Raw genomic sequence first — 20,303 nt, forward strand, 5'->3', positions numbered from 1 at the left:
ATGAGTCCCTAAAAACGTCATTCCGTTTAGCCCACGAGGCATGTGCAAGGAAGGCTGGGGTCTGGCAGTTCCTGTGGCAAAGGAGCCCCATTTTTCTCAGATTTTTATTCTTCCGGGATTCTGGAAGTGGGACATTGGCAATGCCACGAGCTTCAGCTGTCGACAGGTCCCCCGTACCCAGACAGACAGATGGTCAGTCCACAGGGTCCCACTGCAGGCCCCGAGGACCCACAGAAGCCAACTGTAGGCTAAGTTTTTAGGTGGCCAGCCGAGTGTGTCTGCAGGTCAGGCCTCAGGCCCCTGGGTTCCGATGGAACCTGGAAGGCAGAGAAGGGCTGGCCCCAGCCCAGGAGAAGGACAACTGGCCACCACCCCCCTTCCTTCCAGAATCTTCTTCTACAGCTCGGGGAAGGCAAGGGGCCCAGGACCCTTGGAGCGGTTACTCAGCACCCCCAGGGCAGGCCTCCCCAGCCTTGGGTTCTGTCTTATAGGCTGATGTTAGGAAACAGGAACATTCGCTCCCCGCCTGTCCTCATTGGCTCATGGACCCCAGGCTGAGGGCCAGGCGGCGCTAGATGGCGGTGGTGTTGGCTGGCTTCCCCTGCACTGGGGCTTTGGTGGTCATCGCCCGGACCCCACGGGACGCCTTCTTCCGCCTGGCGTCCAGCTTCCTCACGTACATCTGGACCCAGTGCTGCTTGGGGTCGCCACAGAACTTCTGGCCCTTCCTGGTGGTGAAGCTATGGGAAGGGCGACAAGGGCACACGTGAGAGCCGGCAGAGACCTCGGACCACTTCCCCAGATGAGGAGGCGGGCGTGGAGGCCTGCACAGGGCAAGCTGCTGCCTGGGGGGTGGCGGCGGGGGTCCTCCTAGCAGGGTCCCGAAAACACGGCCCTCTCCCTGGGTGTCTGCATCTCTGCGCATGCTCAGCAACCTCCCTGTCTGACAGGGGAGGCCCTACGCTGCCTTCAGAAAATGCTTGGATTTGAAGAGAGAGACACAATCCCTACCCACAGGGAGGAGAGGGGAGGAGAAACTGCGTTGAAATCCCCCAGGAAAAAAGGCAGATGCCTCCAGTCCACAAGCCTTTTGGGAGAAAGGCAATTCATAAAGATGCCAGAGCAGGGAGGGGGCGGTAGGATACCCTCTGCCCAGCCAGCTCTGAGCTAGTGGGTGTCAGGCTACAGAGCTGGCTCTGGTGCCGGGCGCAAAACTACTCATAATACCAAGGTCCCATTTCTACAGTAGGCCGCCGTTACACAGTGAGCTCACACTTGCTGCCTTGTGTGGGAGGCAGCTATGAACTTATCCGGACCCCCAGTGACCTTGAGCAGGTCACCTTTCTGGGCCTCAGTTCTCTGTAAAATGGGAATAATCCCATCTAGCTCATAGAACGGTCCAGAGGCTTAGTTAAGGTCAAGTTCTACGTGCCCAAAGCAGGGCCTTGTGTAGACAGTGACCCTAGAGGTTCATGTCCCCTGTCCCTCTCCTGCCGCGCGCTCAGGGAGAGGGGGATACTCACATCACTCCTGCCATAGGGCAGACGCTCGCACTGGACAGCTGGTAGCTAGCCACTCGGTTCTCAGGAACTTTCTTGGAAATGAAGGACATGCAGCAGGAAGAGGGGATGGGTGCAGAGCCTAAAAGATGGGAGAGAGGAGAACCGTGTTCCTTCCCAGGCTGCCTGAGACCCTGGGCTTCAGGGATGGAGTACATCCCCTATCCTAATGCCTCCAGCCCAGTCCCGGAGCAGCTGTTCCTCGACATTCCCCTCCAAACCCAGCCTGCTTTGTCCTAGTCCAAGTGCATCCCCCACTTTCTCAGCTACGCTCTTGGCAGACCTGCCTGACAGCGCCGGGCTGAGCACAGAGGTTTGTTTTGTTTTGTTTTGTTTTTGACAGAGAAACACAGCAAGAGAGGGAACACTAGCAGGGGGAGTGGGAGAGGGAGAAGCAGGCTTCCCACAGAGCAAGGGGCCCAATACGGGGCTTGATCCCAGGACCCTGGGACCATGACCGGAGCCGAAGGCAGACACCCAAAGACTGAGCCACCCAGTTGCCCCTAAGCTTGGAGGTCTTACCTGCAGGGGCAATGCAGTGGGCACACAGGGTCAGGAGCAGGAGGCCAGCCCCCAGGGTCGCAAGGCCTGCCATGAGAGGGAGATGGAGCTCAGGACCTAGAGCTGGGGTGCGGGAGGAGAGGATCAGGTGCCTTTCAGACCACCCCAACCTCCCTCTGCCTTTTATAAGGATCAATGGGAGGAACTGTGCACTCATAGAACCTCCCCCCCACTCCTCCCCCCTCCAGGCTGCTTTGAATGTCCTCAAGGCCCTTGAATTTGGCCAAGGGGAAGTTATTGCCTAGCTGAGTCAGGGGTTATGTGGCGTCTTCTAACAAAGGCTGAGGGAGGAGAGGATTGCCCCGCCCAAGTGAAGGGTGGAAGCTTTGGATGCAGAGTCAGGAGGCTGACAAGGATCCCTGGTGTACCCTTCACGTCCTCTGGGATCCTGGATAAGTCACTCACCTATCTGAACTTTAGTTTCTTTCACTGAAAGTGGGTGAAGTCACCCTATCTCCTTCCATTCATTCATGCATGGATCCATTCATCCATCCAACCATCCATTCATTCATTCACCAAGTCTCTTGTCGGGGGCAGGGCAGAGGGAGAGGGAAAAAGAGAGACTCTCAAGCAGACTCCCCTTGAGCATGAAGCCCGACGGGGGCTCGAACTCACGACCCTGAGATCATGACCAGAGCCGAAACCAAGAGCCAGATGCTCAACTTACTGAGCTACCCAGGCGCATTCAACGAGTTGACGTTCTACAACTCTCACTAGGCTATGCGCAACATGCTGGGCTTCCGGTGGGGAGGCAGAAACACGAGCCCGTGTGTGTAATGAACCAACACAGGTGCTGACCGAGCGGGCCTGGAGCAGAACAGATGCTCTTGTTGTCCATACGCCCTTGGACCCCTTCACCTTGTTTGTGCACACACACTGGCTTTTGGTGACCTTGCATTTCTAGTGCCCAAGCTGCTGGAGCCACCTGGCCGGTAGGCTCTGAGTAAATGGGAAGTGCCTAGAAACCCACATCCGCAGGGCAGACCCCGATATAGGTCTGCTAGAGGGACACAGACATGCCCTATGCTGCTTCCTGAGATCCCAGCTGGGTTAAGCCAGTTTCCCTCTGTGTAACTGGACTCTGCTGACCCTCTCCCTTTCCTCATCTGTTTCCCCTCTGCCCTGCTGGTTTCCCCTGGAAGCATTGCCTAATGAACCATTTGCCATGAATCCTCCTTTCAGGGTCAGTTCTGAGGACCCAACCTGAGACAAGGGGTGTAAGTGGAAAGGGGGGCAGCTCTGCTGACCAGCTCTGCTGGAAGGGAAGTGGGGGATGCACTTGGAGCTGTTGACTGTGCTGAGGTTTGGACAGTCAAGAAACGGGTAGCCACAGGAGGGCTTTGTAGGTCATAAGGAGCAGTGCTGTTCTTAGAGACAGAGGAGACCTTGGCAGACAGAGTGGGAGATGGCACCCACTTCACTCTCTTCCCCATTCCAGGATCCCAGGCTGGGACCCCATATTTGGACTTTTGTCACGGCTCCTTCCCTTTCCAGCCCCTCTCTCCAATGTTCTCCATTCCACTTCTCATGGAAATAAATCTTCAGCTTTCTCTGGCCTCCCTGCTCTGGGTATCCAGGGCATGCGGCAACACCGGTGTCACAGGGCACCCGGATGATAGCCGGTTGTGTGTCTGTGTCTCCCACGGGACTGTGAACACCAAGATCAATGTCCCCTTCCCCTGCCCACCAACTCCATACAGATCCTTTACAGCAGGGCCGGTGTTTATTGAATGAATGTGTGATGGACCAACTCTGAGTCACTCTCTTCTCGACCAAGGACTCCCATGTGATCTCTGCCCAGCATGACTGGGATCGGCATGGACATGGAGGAGTCAGGAGGCAGGTCCCCTGAGGGGGGCCGGTCCAGCAACACCTGATCTCTTCACTGCCCATCTTTAGGGAATGGAAAATACAGAGTGTCCCACTCAACTCCTTCTCAGCTTTGTACCCTCAGCTTCTGGCAGGGATGGTCCTCACCTGGCAGGGTATGGAGGAACTTAAATGAGATGTCCTTTATACATGCAGGGGCTTGCCATGATTCCATCTTAGGACATCTGTTCAAAAAGATTTGCTTCTTAACAGTTCAGAGGTCAGGGAGTGCTGGGACAGAGTGTGGAGAGTAGGAAGACATCAGGCAGAAGCAGCATGTGGGAGAAGAATGAGGACAGGGCTGAACAGGGCAGGAAGCCCGTGCTGTCCTCGTGTTGCAACCAGAGCTGGTGGTATGGCAGAAGGTCATTGGGTGAGACGGTTTGGGGTGGGGTGCTTTGCCCTGATTAGGAACATTCTTTAGAGACAAAGCCTTCTCTTTCTCTTTCTCTCTTTCTTTCTTTGAGAGAGAGAAAGAGACAGAGAGAGAGAGAGAGAGAGAGCACGAGAGTACCAATGTGCTGGGTTGGGGAGGTGCAGAGGGAGAGAGCAAGAATCTCAAGCAGCATCTGTGCTGAGTGCAGAGCTCCACTCTGGGGCTCTATCCCATGACTCTGAGAGCATGATCTCAGCTGAAATCAAGAGTTGGACACTTAACTGACTGAGCTACCCAGACGCCCCATTTTTTTCCTCAAGGCCCTTAAAAAAAAAAAAGAAAAGAAAAGCCCAGTCTTGGGTGAAAGCAAAAAGAGAAGGAGATTCTAGGAAAGCAGAATAGAAAATAGAAAGAAGGAGGAAGAAGAGGGGGAGGGGAGAAGGGAGGAGAAGGGAAGAGGTCAGAGAAGGGCCAGATAGCAGCAGGTACAAACAGAGCAGACTTGGGGAAAGGCGGTGAAGAGGAAAGAGGAGAAAGAAGGGGGGCCCTGGGAGTGTTCTGAACCCCCTGCCTCCAGCTCAGACTCTGCCCCTTGCCCGCCATGGTTTCTCCATCTGAGAAGGGAGACGTGGCCTGATCTGCCTCTCCCCAAGTGTGGCAGTCACATGACCACGTGATACCAAAACAGGCATGTGTCACTTTCATTTAAGTATGTCTTATCAAGGCGACCCTCTATGATAAGGGGTGTTAAATATTGATGGTAGCGATAGAAGGTTTTCCCAAAGTGAAAAATACAAATTGACAAAAAACAGTAAAGTTGGTCATGGGACCAATAGTGTGAATGAACATAGAACAAAAAACTGTGACCATGACCCAGGTATAGCTGAAACCTGGGGACCCCAGCCAAGGTACCGTCTGAGGGTCCCCTCCCCTCGAACATGCACCCAGGCAGCAGAGGAGGGAGGAGGAGGTTGGAGACTAATCGAGCAGCTGGAAGGAGAGGAACAGGTGAGGAACGCAGAGCTGTGCCTGGCAGTGAGCAGGGAGCAGGGGTCCCATCCTTGCGGAACGGCAGCAAGGGCGGCTGTCCTGTTTGCCTTTCCGGGGTGAGTCACCCCAAGACCAAGGAGGTAACATCAAACCCAAAGCTGTGTGATGCGGGCCAGGGGACAGTAGCCTAGGGGGTTGGGCTGTGAGCTTGGATAAGAAATGACTCCGAATACTTGAAGACATGTCCCAGGAAGGGAGAGGGGGCCCCGATGGCCCTGAATAGTGCAAGAGTAGACAGTTGTGAGAACAGGATGGGGAGGTTTGGGCAGCAGGGCAGCGGAGAGCAGAGCTCAGCTTGCCTATGACGTTGCTAAGTGCTTTGGGTCCCACTTACCAGGAACACACACTTCATCCCCAAGGCAACGGGGCTTTAGAGTTCAGGTAAGGGCAGAGCTGGCATTTTGAACTGTGGTCTGTCTGAACTCAAGGTTCACGCAGTGCCTCTCACCTGGGAGCTCAGCCTGGATCGTGGGGGCAGCAGGGCCTCCCATGCTTTGGACGTGCAGAGTTTAAAAGAGGTCAGATCTGTGGTCTAGTGACATGACTGGATCCACCAGTGAGTGCGGCAGAAAGGGACCAGGGAGGGGTGGGGGGCGGCAGGGAGGCTGGCTGGAGGTTATGGAAGCTGCCCAGGGGAGGGATGATGAAGGACTGAGACAGGGGCCACAAGAGGTTAGTTTGGCTCCATTTTACCTGTTAGATCTGCCTGAAGTGCCTGGAGGAGAGGGAGATGCAGAATCTGGGGGGTGACCCCTGGTGCATCCCAGGGTGTGGGTGACGAGCATCTGCACGCTTCCTAAGACCCACTTCTTGGAAGTCAGCCCAGAACCCACCTTTTCAAGCCTCTCCCAGTAGCATGGCCCCGTCAAGGGCCACCCTCTGGATCTGAATGTCACCTGCCAGGACGGTCACCTGCCTTACCAACGTCACTTGATTCCTCTGTGCCTTACCTTTCATGTCCTCATCTATAAAAGGGGAAATAACAATATTCACTTCATGGGTTATTATGAGGATTGAACATGATAATTCAGGTCAGGTGCTTAGCTCCCTGTCTGGCATTAATCAAGGGCCCCCCAGAAAGGTGGCCATTCCTATTTTTTTTTAAAGATTTTATCTATTCACCTGACAGAGACCACAGGTAGGCAGAGAGGCAGGCAGAGAGAGAGAGAGAGAGAGAGAGAGAGGGGAGGAAGCAGGCCCCCCGCTGAGCAGAAAGCCCGATGCGGGGCTCGATCCCAGGACCCCGGGACCACGACCTGAGCCGAAGGCAGAGGCTTTAACCCACTGAGCCACCCAGGTGCCCCTGGCCATTCCTATTTTTATGACAACAACTTGTTTACAAGACAATGAGATGACTAAGCAATCCACGGGCTCTTCCGCGAGCTTTAATATATTACGGCATTTGATCTAATCTTTACACTATTGACCCTGGACAGTAGATATTATAATATGATTGTACAGATAGGTGAAGCAACTTGCTCTTGGTCATACAACCATTGACCCCACGTCTGGTTTGCAGTTGAAACCTGAGCTACCATATAGGGTGTTGAAAATATGGGAGTAGTGAGGGAGTGGAAGGCTAAGAAAGAAAATGGGCAAGCTGATCCTAAAATTCATATGGAAATTCGAGGAACTCAGAATGGTCAGAATGATTTTGAAAAAGAAGAATAAAGCTACAAAGCTGACACTTCCCACTTTCCCTAATTCCTACAGACTAAAGTAATCAAGATGGTTTGGGTATGGGCATAAGGATAGACAGACAGATCAATGGAGTTTAGAGTCCAGACAAACCCTCACACTTACAGTCAATTGATTTTTTTTTAAAGATTTTATTTACTTATTTGACAGAGAGAGAGAGAGAGAGAGAGCACAAGAAGAGGGAGTGGCAGGCGGAGGAAGTAGGCTCCCTGGTTAAACACGGAGCCTGATGTAGAACTCGATCCCAGGACTCTGGGATCATGACCTGAGCGGAAGGTAGACGCTTAACCCACCGAGCGCCCATGGTCCCCCACAGTCAGTTGATTTTTGATAAGGATGCCAAAGCCATTCGGTGGGAAAGGATAGACTTTTCAACAAATGTTGCTGGGACAACTGGATATCCACATGCAGAAGAATGAAGCTGGATTCCCTCCCTCACACCGTATATGAAAATTAACAACATAAATGTAAGAGTTATAACTACAGAACTTTTAGAAGGAAACGTAGGTATTAATCTTCATGACCTTGGATAAAGTAACAGTTTCTTTAATATGATACCAAAAACACAAGCAAACACACACACAAATTAAAATTTTACTAAAATTAAAAATTTACTAAATTTACTAACATTTAATTACTAAAATTAAAAACGTTGTGGGGGCACCTGGATGGCTCAGTTGTTAAGTGTCTGCCTTTGCCTCAGGTCATGATCCCGGGGTCCTGGGGATCGAGTCCTGCATCAGGCTCCCTGCTCAGCAGGAAGCCTGCTTCTGCCTCTACCACTCCCTCTGCTTGTGTTCCCTCTCTCACTGTCTCTCCGCGTCAGAAAAAAAAAACCAAAAACCAAAAAAACCCCAAAAAACAAAAAACAAAACAAAACCCAAAAAAACAAAAAACAAAAAAACCACTGTGAATTGGGGTGCCTGGGTGGCTCAGTTGGTGAAGCGTCTACCTTTAGCTCCAGTCATGATTCAGGGTCCTGGGATCCAGCCCCACATTGGCTTACATGGGGGGAGGGGGGAGTCCCTGCTCAGCGGGGGGACTGCTTCTCCAGCTCCCACTGCCCTCTCCTTACTTGTGTTCTTTCTCACTCTCATTTTCTCTCTCTCTCAAATAAATAAATAAATAAATAAATAAATAAATAAATAAATAAAACAAACTTTGTGACTCAAAGGATACTATCAAGAAGGGAAAAATTCAACTCACACAGTGAGAGAAAATATTTGAAAGTCATCTGCTCATTCCAGTATCCAGCTAGATTCTTCAGAAAAATTCTTAGAACTCCACTTATGAAAAAACAATCCAATTTTAAAATAAGTAAAGCATTTGACTAAGTATTTCTCCAAAGAAAATATACAGATGACCAATAAGTACATGAAAAGATAACTCAACGTCATTAATCATTAGGGAAATTCAAATCAAAACCACAATGAAATAGTACTTCGCACAGATGGCTATGGAAAAAAAAAAAAAAAAAGCAAAATAAGTGTTGGTGGAGAAATAGGAACTCTCATACATTGTTCCTGGGAATGGAAGATTGTGTAACCACTGTGGAAAAGTTTGACAGTTCCTCAAAAAGTCAAAAATAGTGTTACAATATGCTGCAACAATTCAACTCCAAAGTATATAGTCTAGAGAACTCGAAGAATGTTCCTGCCAAAACTTGCCAGTGAATGTGATTTGCAGTAGTCAAAAGATGTTAAGTTTAAAAGTCATCAGAAGATGTATGTATAAACACAAATGGCATAACTACTGTGGAATTCTCTTCAGTTATAAAAAAGGAATGAAGCACATACATACATTCTTTGTAAATGACAGAAGTCAGACCCAAAAGGTCATCATACAGTGTAGGATTCCATTTGCAAGAAATGTTTAGAGTGGGAAAATCCATAGAGATGTAAAGTAGATTAGTGGGTGTTGGGTGGGGGTGCTGAGAGGAAGAGGTAGTTGAGAGATATGAAATTCTTTTTTGGGGTGATAGAAATGTTCTAGAATGAGGGGCACCTGGGTGGCTCAGTGGGTTAAGCCTCTGCCTTCGGCTCGGGTCATGATCTCAGGGTCCTCGGATCGAGCCCTGCATCGGGCTCTGGATTCGGTGGGGAGCCTGCTCCCCCCCACAACCCCCACCACCTGCCTCTCTGCCTACTTGTGATCTCTGTCAAACAAATAAAGTCTAAAAAAAAAAAAAAGAAATGTTCTAGAATTAAATAGTGGTAAGGGTTGTACCAAGTGTGCCATTTAACTGTATGCTTTAAAGGCATTGGGACACCTGGGTGGCTCAGTCAGTTAAGTGCTCAACTCTTGGTCTCAGCTCAGGTCATGATCTCAGGGTTGTGAGATCAAGCCCCACATCAGGCTCCACGCTCAACTTGGAATCTGTTTGAGATTCTCTCAATCCTTTTCCCTCTCCCCTTCTTCTTCTCATCCTACTTGAGAGCTCTCTCTCTCTCACACAAATAAATAAATAAACTAATTAATTAAATCCTTAAAGCCATTAAAACAATGAATTTTATGTTATGTAGATTTTATCTCAATTAAGAACTAAAGAAAAAAAGTAGAGAGCAGAACCTGAGGAGACTTTCAAAATATTTGCTCAAATGGTGAGGACTTCAAGGCTTTATTGAGGCCACACCCATTCTCAGAGACCTCACCTGCCTCCCTCACATAGCCTGACTTTGATCCAACAGTCTGACTTATCAAATTGAACCCGTGAGGGCAGAGACAAGTGGAGACAATGGGTTTTCCCCTGGTCCTTCCCCTACTCTGCACACACTTCCTGGCAAGCAGGCAGAAAAGGAGTCTTCCTTCGATGGGTTCCGTGTCTATCTTCATAGAATGGAGGAGGCTTCAGGTCCCCCTCACTCTCTCTTTTTTTCTTCCCTGATGACCCTCCTCAGTCCCCAGCATCTCCTTACTCCCTCTGTCCCTTGTTATGTGAACCTACTATTTTATAGAAAGGCAATAAAAAAAAATTCACTCCACAGATAAATGACTGACAAGTTTAACAAGAAGGGGCTTCTTGTATGCTAGGTCTCTGCAAATAAGGACAATGGAAGCTATGTTTTTCACTGCTGGGGAAGGGCATTGAAAAGATGGAGAGGGGGAGGGAGAGAATGACGCCAAGGATGCTGCAATGGAAGCAGAGGTATCAGTGATAGTACGTATGCAATCATTTAGAAACACTGACATACCAGGAGCAATGAGCAGACCTAGCAAAAACATTCCTTCTTGGAAAAGCAGCTGATTCTGGTCCTGGGGGAGAGAAAATAGAGCCTAGAACATCTTTGGGGGCCAGAAGGTAGCAAAGTGCTCAAAGAATCATGGAGGGAAGTTAAAAGGATGTAGGAGGCAGCTTGCAAGGGTTCACACTGGCCAAATCTGGAATAATTTGGCCAGTAATAGTGATAATGATGGATTGAATAAAATAAGAATCCATAAGTAAATGTTTTGAGTTGAATTGTGAGCCCCACCCTGCCCTACCTCCCACCAAAAAGAATGTATATTGGCGTCCTAATCACATTCTAGAATGTGATCTTATCTGGAGACAGGGTCTTTGTAGATACCTAGTTAAAATGGGGTCAGTAGGGTGGGCCGTAATCCACAATGACAGGTATCCCAATAGATAGGGGGGAAATGTGGACTTAGCCACTGACACGCACAGAGGGAAGAGTTTGTGAAGATCCACAGAGAGAAGGTGGCCATGGACAAGCCAAGGAGAGAGGCCCAGAGCAGAGCCTTCCCTTGTAGCCTTGGGGAAGAATGATGCCTTGACCTTGAGCTTCTAGCCTCCAGACTGTGAGACAGTACATTCCTTTTGTTTAAGCCCTGGGCAGTGCTATTTCCCTATAACAACCCTAGCAGACCAACACAGGGGACGCTCCATTTGCAGTAGGATTGCCACCTAATAAACAGAGAAAAAATGGTAGAACTAGAAAATCTTCCAAGGACGCTAAAGCTCGAAGGTGAAAGTGTGATGGGAAATGGGGTATTTCCGTTGCCTCAATATGTCTCCCCACAAACTCCAGCTAATTATGAACAGAAAATCAGCAACTCGATAGTGAAGAAAACTAGAGGACATGAAAACAAAACAAAACAAAACCCTCATGTGAGTTTCCTAATAAGGTTCAAAACTGAATTGAGGGTCATGGAACGGCTATGGTTACGTTGGAATGTTCTAGTCCCAGACCTGCCACTAACCAGCGGCTGACTTGAGTAAATCAGTCGCTTCTCCCAAGCTTGGATTTCCTCATCTCTGAAATGTGCTGGAGTGGGGTGTAGACTCATGGGGTCATGAGAAGCCAGAGAAATTGTGGACGTGAGAAAACTTCAAAGCATGGTGCAAATTCGAGTCTTCACCATCCAGTGGGAATCAGATAAGACAGAGGAATTAAGCTCACTTCAGGCATCAGACAGCAGAGGAGCAAATATATGGGGTCAGCGGGGCCTTTCTGGGCCCCTAAAATTGGATTCTCAAGGCAATCTGGCTCTGCTGGCTCTTGAACAGACTTCAGTGAAGAAGGAAAATGACTTGGAATATATATCCAGCAATATTAGGGTTGTCTTTTTCTTGAGATCTTGGGCTGGGTGACAGATAGATGTTTCAGGATTTTTAAAAAAAGATTTTATTTATTTATTCAACAGAGAAAGAGAGATCACAAGTAGGCAGAGAGTCAGGCAGAGGGGGAGGGGAAGCAGGTTCCCCGCTGAGCAGAGAGCCCGATGTGGGGCTCAATCCCAGAACCTTGAGATCATGACCTGAGCCGAAGGCAGAGGCTTAACCACTGAGCCACCCAGGCACCCTGGGTTTTTTTTTGTTTTGTTTTTTGTTTTGTTTTTAAGATTTTATTTAGTTATTTATTTCAGAGAGCAAGAGAAAGTGGCAGAGGGAAGAGCAGAGGGGGAGAAACAGAGGAGGAGGGAGAGAGACAAATAGACTGTGCTGAACACGGAGCCTGATGCGGGGCTCGATCTCACAACCCTGAGATCAGGACCTGAGCTGAAATCAAGGGTCAGAAGCTTAACTGACTGAGCCACCCAGGTGCCCCTCAGGATAGGTTTTAAGGGGTTGAAAAAATTTCTCCTTCCTCACCCTGCTAGTCTGATAACAGATCATGGACAATTATCTTCTAAATAATGGCCCCTTTGTTGAAAGGCAAATGTATTTCTTGGCAGGGATAAGGAATCCCTCACATAGACCTTCTAATAAAACTTAATCAAACCAGCCACCCAACCATCCACACACTCATTTGTTGCTGCTGTATGCCAAGTGCCTTGCTCACCCGGGGCACACAGAGGGAATTATATACAGGGGCTGTCCTGGAGGTATTCACCCTGGGCCATGAGAGACAACGGCAATTATGGTATAGATGGTAGATACCCACAGTGAGGAGGTACACCTGGCCATATTAAACAGCAGAAGAAGTTCTAGAAGAGGTGCCTCCTGAACTGATTAAGGCTGATTGAGGTGGGAAGGCCTAGGTGGGTAGCAGTGGAGACCTGGTAGAGAGGGGTGTTCCAAACCCTGGAAGTCACAGGTACAAGATCAAAGAGGAGAGGTGAGTTGGTCAAGTCTGGAGTTTTGCAGAAATCACTCTGGCCACAGGCAGCCCGTGTAGGGAGACTGTTGTGAAGGCTATAGGAGGAATACAGGGGGGAGAGGTGGAGCCAATGGGGGTGGGGGGGGGGGGATGGTATTGAGAACTACTCAGAAAGTGGATTCGAGAAGATTTGGTATCCTGGTGGTTGAGGAAGGAGAAGGAGGTGGTGAGGATACCACTCAGGTTTCAAACTTGGGTGCATGGTAGAGATGGGGCCATTCGAGGAAGAGTAGAATCCACCAGGGAAAGCAGGTCAAGGTGAAAGCTACTTGGGGCTGTGGGGTCCAGAGTCCAGGGGTTCTAGGGGAACCTTTGAGGATGCAGCAGGCCCAGAGGGATCGCACAGATCAGATGCCCCCGCCCAGCCCAAGCACCAGGCATGCACAGTGTAGCTCCATGAAAACGGCACAGCCCTAGAGACTGAGTTCCTGAGTTTGTTCCCTGCTCCTTCTTGCTTTCCCAGTGGCCCCAGGCAAGGTGTCGAACTTCTCGGAAGCACAGCCCATCTGCTATAAAATGGGGATGTGAAAGCCCATCTCCCAGGATGGTGGCGGGAAGGGGGCAGTCCTTGAGCCTCAACAAGGGGCTCTATCCAGGCCTGCCTTCTGGAGACAAGCTGCCACCACACCAGGCCTAAATCCCTTCAGTTCTTTCCTTAAAGACCCACTTGGCTCCTTTGAACCCTTACTTGATCCTCTTTGGGTCCCCATTTCATGGGGAAGAAACCGAGCCTCAGAGAGGCTGCCTGACTTGCTCAAGACCCCAAAGCCATAATGCAGCAGGGCTGGTCCTATGTCTTCCTAGTAAAGAACCTGTACCTTGGCCACGGCACCAGGTGGGCCCGGGGTGTTGTGTGGTGCTGTTTCCAGCAGGCAGAGTCTCTTTCCTAAGTAGCTTTCCAGTGCATCCCTTCCTGTCGACCCTCCCTGCCACCCCATTTACTCCTTCCTGGATTCCTGTCCCAACCTCCTAACCAAAGGTGGCTGAAGATGGACAGAGGGTCTGGGGTTTGAAGCAGTGGAAATGACAGGAGGACAGATGAGCACAGGGGAGGAGAGCACAGGGGACTCGGGAAGGCAGGCTCGGGTTATCTATCGTTGCTTCCTGTGGTGCCTTCCCCCCTCGCCATCAAACACACACAGAGTTGCAGAGGACTGGGAACAGGGGATGGTCCTAGGAGCCACTGACCTAGAGATGACAAAGTGACAGCCTCAGTACCCAGTGCAGGAGTGTTTTCCCTCATTTATCAGATCTGGAGTGGCAAGGGGAGTGGGAGGAGAGGAGGGGCCTCCTGGGGCAAAGAAGGGAGCCTGTACATCTTACCTTTGATTATCTTGGAAATTCGGGAGCCCAAGGTTCACAAGGACTTTTGAGAAGTTGGCTTCATGGCAATAGGCAGACTTCGACAGGTGCACACGCAGGAGGTGGGGGGCCGTCCCTACCAGGGAAGCCCAGAGAGTCCATTGCCAGGATGGACTTCTCCCCTGCACACCCTAAACCTGGTCTTGGAAGGGGTGTGACCCTGAGCAGGGGAGGGGAGGATGGGTGTAAGCTATTAAGCAACTTGCCCTTTGGTCTCCTCATGGTATGGCTTGAAAGAGCTCAGTTTAGCAGGAACAGTAGAGGAAAAACAGCAGCTGGACCCAAGGGCACCGTTAACCAGCCGGCCTCGTCTGTGTGGTAAACCGGAAGAGCTGTAGATGAGAGGAGCCTCAAGGGTCCCCTTATATGCTTCAGTGTCATTGCTGCCTTCTAGATTTTGGAGATTCAAGGCAAAGAGAATCAGAATTAAGAGGCAGAACTCAAGGGGGAAGACATCAGATGGGCAAAGCAATCCAGAAACAGATCTGATCACCTTGGATGATAGTGAGACTCCCAGCAAGGGGAGCATGCAAATACCTCTTGTCAGAGCTCTGAGTAGGAAATTCAAGCTTCATATAAAGAAGTCCCACCCAGCTCTGGGGTTCTGGGATCTAGGGAAAGACTCATTTTAGACTCAATGCCATTAGAGCTCAGAGTCCACTAAAAGAAAGATACATCGACATATAATTACACTATAGTGTGATAAGGCACAGGGAGCAGAGGAGTTAAGAGCATGGCTGTTAGGCCTGGGCTCAGATCTAGGCTTTTCCAGCCTCCATTTTGTCATCTGGGAAGTGGGCATGAAACCTTCTCCTTCCCAGGGGTACGATGAAGACAGAGAGAGAGAACGACTGTACATGTTCCTGGTGTGGTGTCTAACCTGCAGTAAATGCCAATAATGGGAAGTCATTTCTAGGTACAAGGAAGGTACAAGGCACCCTCCTGCCAAGGGCTCTGGAATATGCGATTCTGCATAGAGAAGGACAAGCAGGAGCTCCAGGGGGACAAAGGGTCAAGGGCATTCCAGGCCAAGGGGAAGAGCATGCGCAGGGAGAAACCTGGTAAGCAGTGGGATGTGCTGAGTTCCGGAAGATGATGGGAAGAGATGAGGTTGAGAGGTTGGGCACAGGGGCTGGATAGCACATGGTGCCCCGCCTGTCCTGTCCCAAATGCAACTGATGGAGCATTCCTTCCTGTCCAGAGCAGACACCATCATCCTCCCTCCCCATATCGGATAATGGCTCTACTGTTCTTGATTCTATCTATTTAACAACCCCTGGACCTCTCCATTCCTTCTCAGATTCATTCCTCTGCCTCCCAGCTTGACTCCCTCCGTGGTGTTCTGCACACAGGGACAAGAAAGCCCCTCTTAAGATGCAAACCAGGGGCACCTGGATGGCTCAGTGGGTTAAAGCCTCTGCCTTCGGCTCAGGTCATGATCCCAGGGTCCTGGGATAGAGCCCCACATCGGGCTCTCTGCTCAGCAGGAAGCCTGCTTCCTCCTCTCTCTCTGCCTGACTCTCTGCCTACTTGTGATCTCTCTCTGCCAAATAAATAAATAAAATCTTAAAAAAAAAAAAAGATGCAAACCAGTAAACCAGCCCTGGTCCCTCCCCTGCCTAAGACGCTTCCCTAGGAACCCATCACCCACAACTAACTTCATCTATTCTCTCATCTCCATAATTTTGACCATTTGTGCCCACCACCCAATCTGTTATATACTTAATGGTCTTTAAAAAAATTGACTTCACCCAAAAATATCCCTCAAATTCCAGGTTTAGTATATTGGCTATATTTTCTCCAATATGCATTGAAATAAATCCACAAGTATTAAAGTAAAATGCTGTGTGTGTGTCTGTGTGTGTGTGTCTATCAGTTTGTAGCAGAAACTATGCATGCTCTGCCCATATTCCCTTTTTCTTGCTAATTCAGGGCCTGCTGGCTGGACTTCCATCTGCCATCACCTGGCTGGCCCGCCCCTAGGGGCTGGGGGTACCTACTGGAGAGAACTCAGGAACTCCACATGGAAGCAGCGGATACCAAAGCCAGAGATTATCAGCAAGCACCTTGGAAGATCTTGGATGACAAACAGGTAAGACAGAGCCCGTGATGTGCTGGTTAAGGACAACTCGCTCTGTGGGGGGAAGCTCTGATTTGTATCATTGGCTGGTCCCTATGGTATAAATACCCCTAAGATGGCTGATTTCAAGCTTTCCACCTGATGTCACCGAAAGTGGAGCTGGAAAGAGATGCCCTCCCAGGCAGGTGTGAGGCTGCATTGTGGACCACTGGGAGAGCCCCAGGACAAACATTCTAAAAGGGCACAGGGTCCTTCAGTTCTGAGAGATGCAAGGAGACAAAGACTGGTGTTTACACGGAAGTTGGAAAATATTTACTAACCCACAGCTTGTTGAAAGCTAAGTGGGTGCAGGAGGAAAGGCCTCTGAGCAATGCACAAGGTTCCTTCAGATGGGCCACAGCTGAGGCCACATCCTATGAAGGCAAGGAGTCCCAGGGCAGAAGGAGACAGGAAGCCCAATTTTCCTGGCTTGCTTGAGGCTAGGTCCTGTCCTTCTCCTGGTAGAAGTAGCCCCTATCCAGAAGCCGAGGAAGAATCAGATTCTGCTGATCCACAAAATCTGGTGGCTGAGGACCTCACTAAAAGAAGAAGTGAAAGAGCAATTCTTTCTGCAAGACGGACACAGCTGGATTTCTTCCCTAGAGCAGAAAAACCTGAGACAGCCCTCGGGATATTGGATGTCTCTGGCCTGCCCAAGGATACCCAAGTGCTGGGTCTAGAGTCAGACGCGTGCTTCTCATTGGCTTGACCCCAAAACTCCTGGAGTAGGTTGGCATACTTGGGAAACTTTTGCTTTTGGGGTTCCAAGACACAGTGTGTGTCAAGGAAGCTGCATGCCCTGGGAAGCAGGAGCGTGCTCTGACTCAGCCCTGGAGGGGCGTGTGGACTTGGACTATGGGCTCTTCCTCTAAGCTCTCATGAGACAGTCACGAAAGCACTTTGCACACTGCAAAGCCTTGCGCAGAAATGAGCAACGGCATGAGAGTGATGTCCCATCCACCCAAGACTCCTGGGAAATAGCCCCTGTTCATTAGCTCAACACCAACCCTCATGCTGTGCCTATGAACCATCTCTGCCCTCCAGAGGCGTATCATCTCAGCAAGAAGACAAGGCACACAAGAAAGCCCACTTTACTCATCCTCTCCCTGGTCTCTGCCACTATGGACAACACTAAAGAATGGCTCCTTACAAGGAATGACCTCTTCATGGATGCGATCTCCTAGAATATCTTAACTCCAACAGGTGGATCTGCCTATACAACAGGGATGGTTCTGATTATTCTGCAACCTTTGAGAAACAAGGGGAGACACTGGACCAAGGGTTGATAGACTTAGATTTGGTTTTCAGCTCTACTAACTTACTAACTGAGTGGTCAAGGTACTAACTCTCCTTGGGCCTCAGTTTTCCTACCCATAAGATGGGCTTAGGGATCCTTACCTTGTGTGCCAGCCTAAAAGCATCGTCAAGAACTTACTTGAGTTTGGGGGCGCCTGGGTGGCTCAGCGGGTTAAAGCCTCTGCCTTCGGCTCGGGTCATGATCCCGGGGTCCTGGGATGGAGCCCCGCATCGGGCTCTCTGCTCAGCAGGGAGGCTTCTTCCTCCTCTCTCTCTGCCTGCCTCTCTGCCTACTTGTGATCTCTGTCTGTCAAATAAAAAAAAAAAAATCTTAAAAAAAAAAAAAAGGAACTTACCTGAGTTTGTGGGTATGATATGGGAACTCCTCATTCACATATGAAGACTGATGAGTGCTATTTGGCCGGATCACAGATCTGGATCTTTAGGAAAGAATGTAGAACATCGGGAATGATAAATATGTGGGGAAATTAAAAAAAAGCAATCTTTTTTCCTGGTAATTTGTGTAAAACACATATGACTGTTTATAGCAAAAACGAAAATATTTTATCATGGGGTTTGTTGCATAGGTTGATGTAAGACATATGATAACAATAACATGAAGAATGAGAAGAAATAGATCTATGTGGCTGCAAAGTACTTAGAATTTATGCCAAATGGTACCATATTAGCTCTAAGTTGACTTTGAAAAGTTACTGATTTATATCATACTCTTTAAAGTAACCACTAAAAAGGTAATGCAAAGGGACACCTGGATGGCTCAGTTGTCAAGCGCCTGCCTTCAGCTCAGGTTATGTTCCCAGGGTCCTGGGATCGAGCCCCGCATCAGGCTCCCTGCTCAGTGGAGAGCCTGCTTCGCCTTCTTCCTCTGCTGTTCCCCCTCCTTGTGCTCTCTTCTATCTCTCTCTCTGTGTCAAATAAATAAATATATAAAATCTTTTTAAAAAGATTTTGAAATAAATCCACAAGTATTAGATAGAGATAAAGCAAAAAAGAGATAAAGAGATAAAGCAAAAAAGCAGATAGGTAAATTAAAAGAAATACTAAAGTAAATATGCAATTAACCCAAAAAAAGGCAGGAAAGTGGGAACAGAGAAACTAATAACAAAAACAAAATAAAAGGTAGAATAAGCAGGAGCCAAATAAAATAGTAGATTTCAACCCTAAACCATTACATTGGTGATTATATTAAATGTAAACGGCCCCAAGACCATCCCTACATTCCACAAATCACTAGAAGGACTCAGGGCTCAGCAGGTAGTCCTATAGATGCACTGGTGTATTAAGCATACACCTGTGGACTGTAAGAAAAAAAAAAGACTCAAGTGGAGTCTGGAGGAATCCATACTCAGGCTTCCTCATGCTCTCTCCCTCCCATGAGAGATCACACAGATCACACACTTCCACCAGCCATGAAAAGGCAGCAACACGTGTGTATGTGTTCCTGCACACAGAAGCCCATTACAGGCTCAACATAAAACCAAGAATTTTACTGGAGGCTGGCCAGGCTGGCCTCTGCCTCAAATACATCAAAATTCCAGACTCCCTAAAGGAAAGCAGATGTTCAGGATACAGTGAATCATCCTTATCAGCTAACCCTTGATTAGGAACACACCAAGAATCAAGTTCCCAGAAGCCAACCAACCAAAGGTTAACTTGCAATTGGGCTTTCGGAAGGCTAGGCTTCAGTTCTATCCTTCTTTACTCTTTTCCGCACAGGGATTGTCAGACCGGATAAAAGACCAAGACTCCACTACCCGCTGTCTACCAAAAATGCATTTTATTTTATTTTTTTTAAAAGATTTTATTTATTTATTTGACAGACAGAGATCACAAGTAGGCAGAGAGGCAGGAGCTTGATCCCATGACCCTGGGATCATGACCTGAGCTGAAGGCAGAGGCTTTAACCCACAGAGCCACCCAGGTGCCCCCCAATACGCATTTTAAATAATAAGGACCCAGAGGGGCTGGAAATTGATGGGAAATGATAATACTATACAAATACAAGAAGGGACATTTCATAATAATTCACCAGGAAGACAGAACAATCACATGTATGTGCCTAGTAATAGAGTTTAAAGATCCATGAAGCAAAATTTGCCCATAAGTAAAGGGAGAAATAGATCTACACTCACAGATAGTTTAACACGGCCGTCTCAGTAACTGATAAAACAAGTAGGTAAAAATCAACAAGGACGTAGGAGATCTGAATCACCTTGACGTAACTGACACATACAGAACACGACAGCCAATAAATGCCAAACACGCATTTTCCCCAAACGCACACCCATCATATGGCCCGTGCAACACCCTGTGTGCTCGGTCAATGGCTCCATATATTGTAAAGACTGAAATGTTAAAGACTATGTCTTCCAACCTCCATGGAGTTAAGTTAAAGCCAGAAACAATAATGTATCCAGGAAACCATATTTGAAAACTAAACAACACATTTCTAATTAATCCATGGGTCAACGAAGGAGTTACGGAGGAAATTATAAAAAAACGTTTTAATTGGATAATAATGAAAACACAACATATCAAAAGTTGTGGGAGGTAGCCGAATAATGCCAGTTGGAGACTTATCGTTTTTAATGCTTACATTATTATTATTTTCAAGATTTTGTTTATTTATGTGCTTATTTATTTATTTATTTTAGAGAGAGAAAGAGTTCACAAGTGGGGAGAGAAGCAGAAGGAGAGGGAAAGAGAATCTGAAGCAGATTCTACACTGAGTACGGAGCCCAACGCGGGGCCCGATCCCACAACCAGGAGATTACGACCTAAGCCAAAACCAAAGG

General features: G+C 48.7%; 1 protein-coding gene across 1 annotated transcript in view; it reads right to left on the reverse strand.

Moving 5' to 3' along the window:
- Positions 1 to 571: 571 nt before the first annotated feature.
- The window catches only part of LOC111145491 (C-C motif chemokine ligand 24), a 54,179-nt gene continuing 34,447 nt past the window's right edge, over positions 572 to 20,303 (reverse strand). The window contains exons 4-6 of the mRNA XM_022500385.1: positions 2,082 to 2,332; positions 1,524 to 1,641; positions 572 to 740 (exon numbers count right to left, since the gene is read on the reverse strand). Coding sequence (XP_022356093.1) covers positions 572 to 740; positions 1,524 to 1,641; positions 2,082 to 2,332 — 538 coding nt within the window. The remainder of the gene's footprint in view (positions 741 to 1,523; positions 1,642 to 2,081; positions 2,333 to 20,303) is intronic.

The sequence above is a fragment of the Enhydra lutris genome, unplaced genomic scaffold (genome assembly GCF_002288905.1).
Source record: "Enhydra lutris kenyoni isolate GAN:26980312 unplaced genomic scaffold, ASM228890v2 scaffoldscaffold13, whole genome shotgun sequence".
Taxonomy (NCBI): domain Eukaryota; kingdom Metazoa; phylum Chordata; class Mammalia; order Carnivora; family Mustelidae; genus Enhydra; species Enhydra lutris.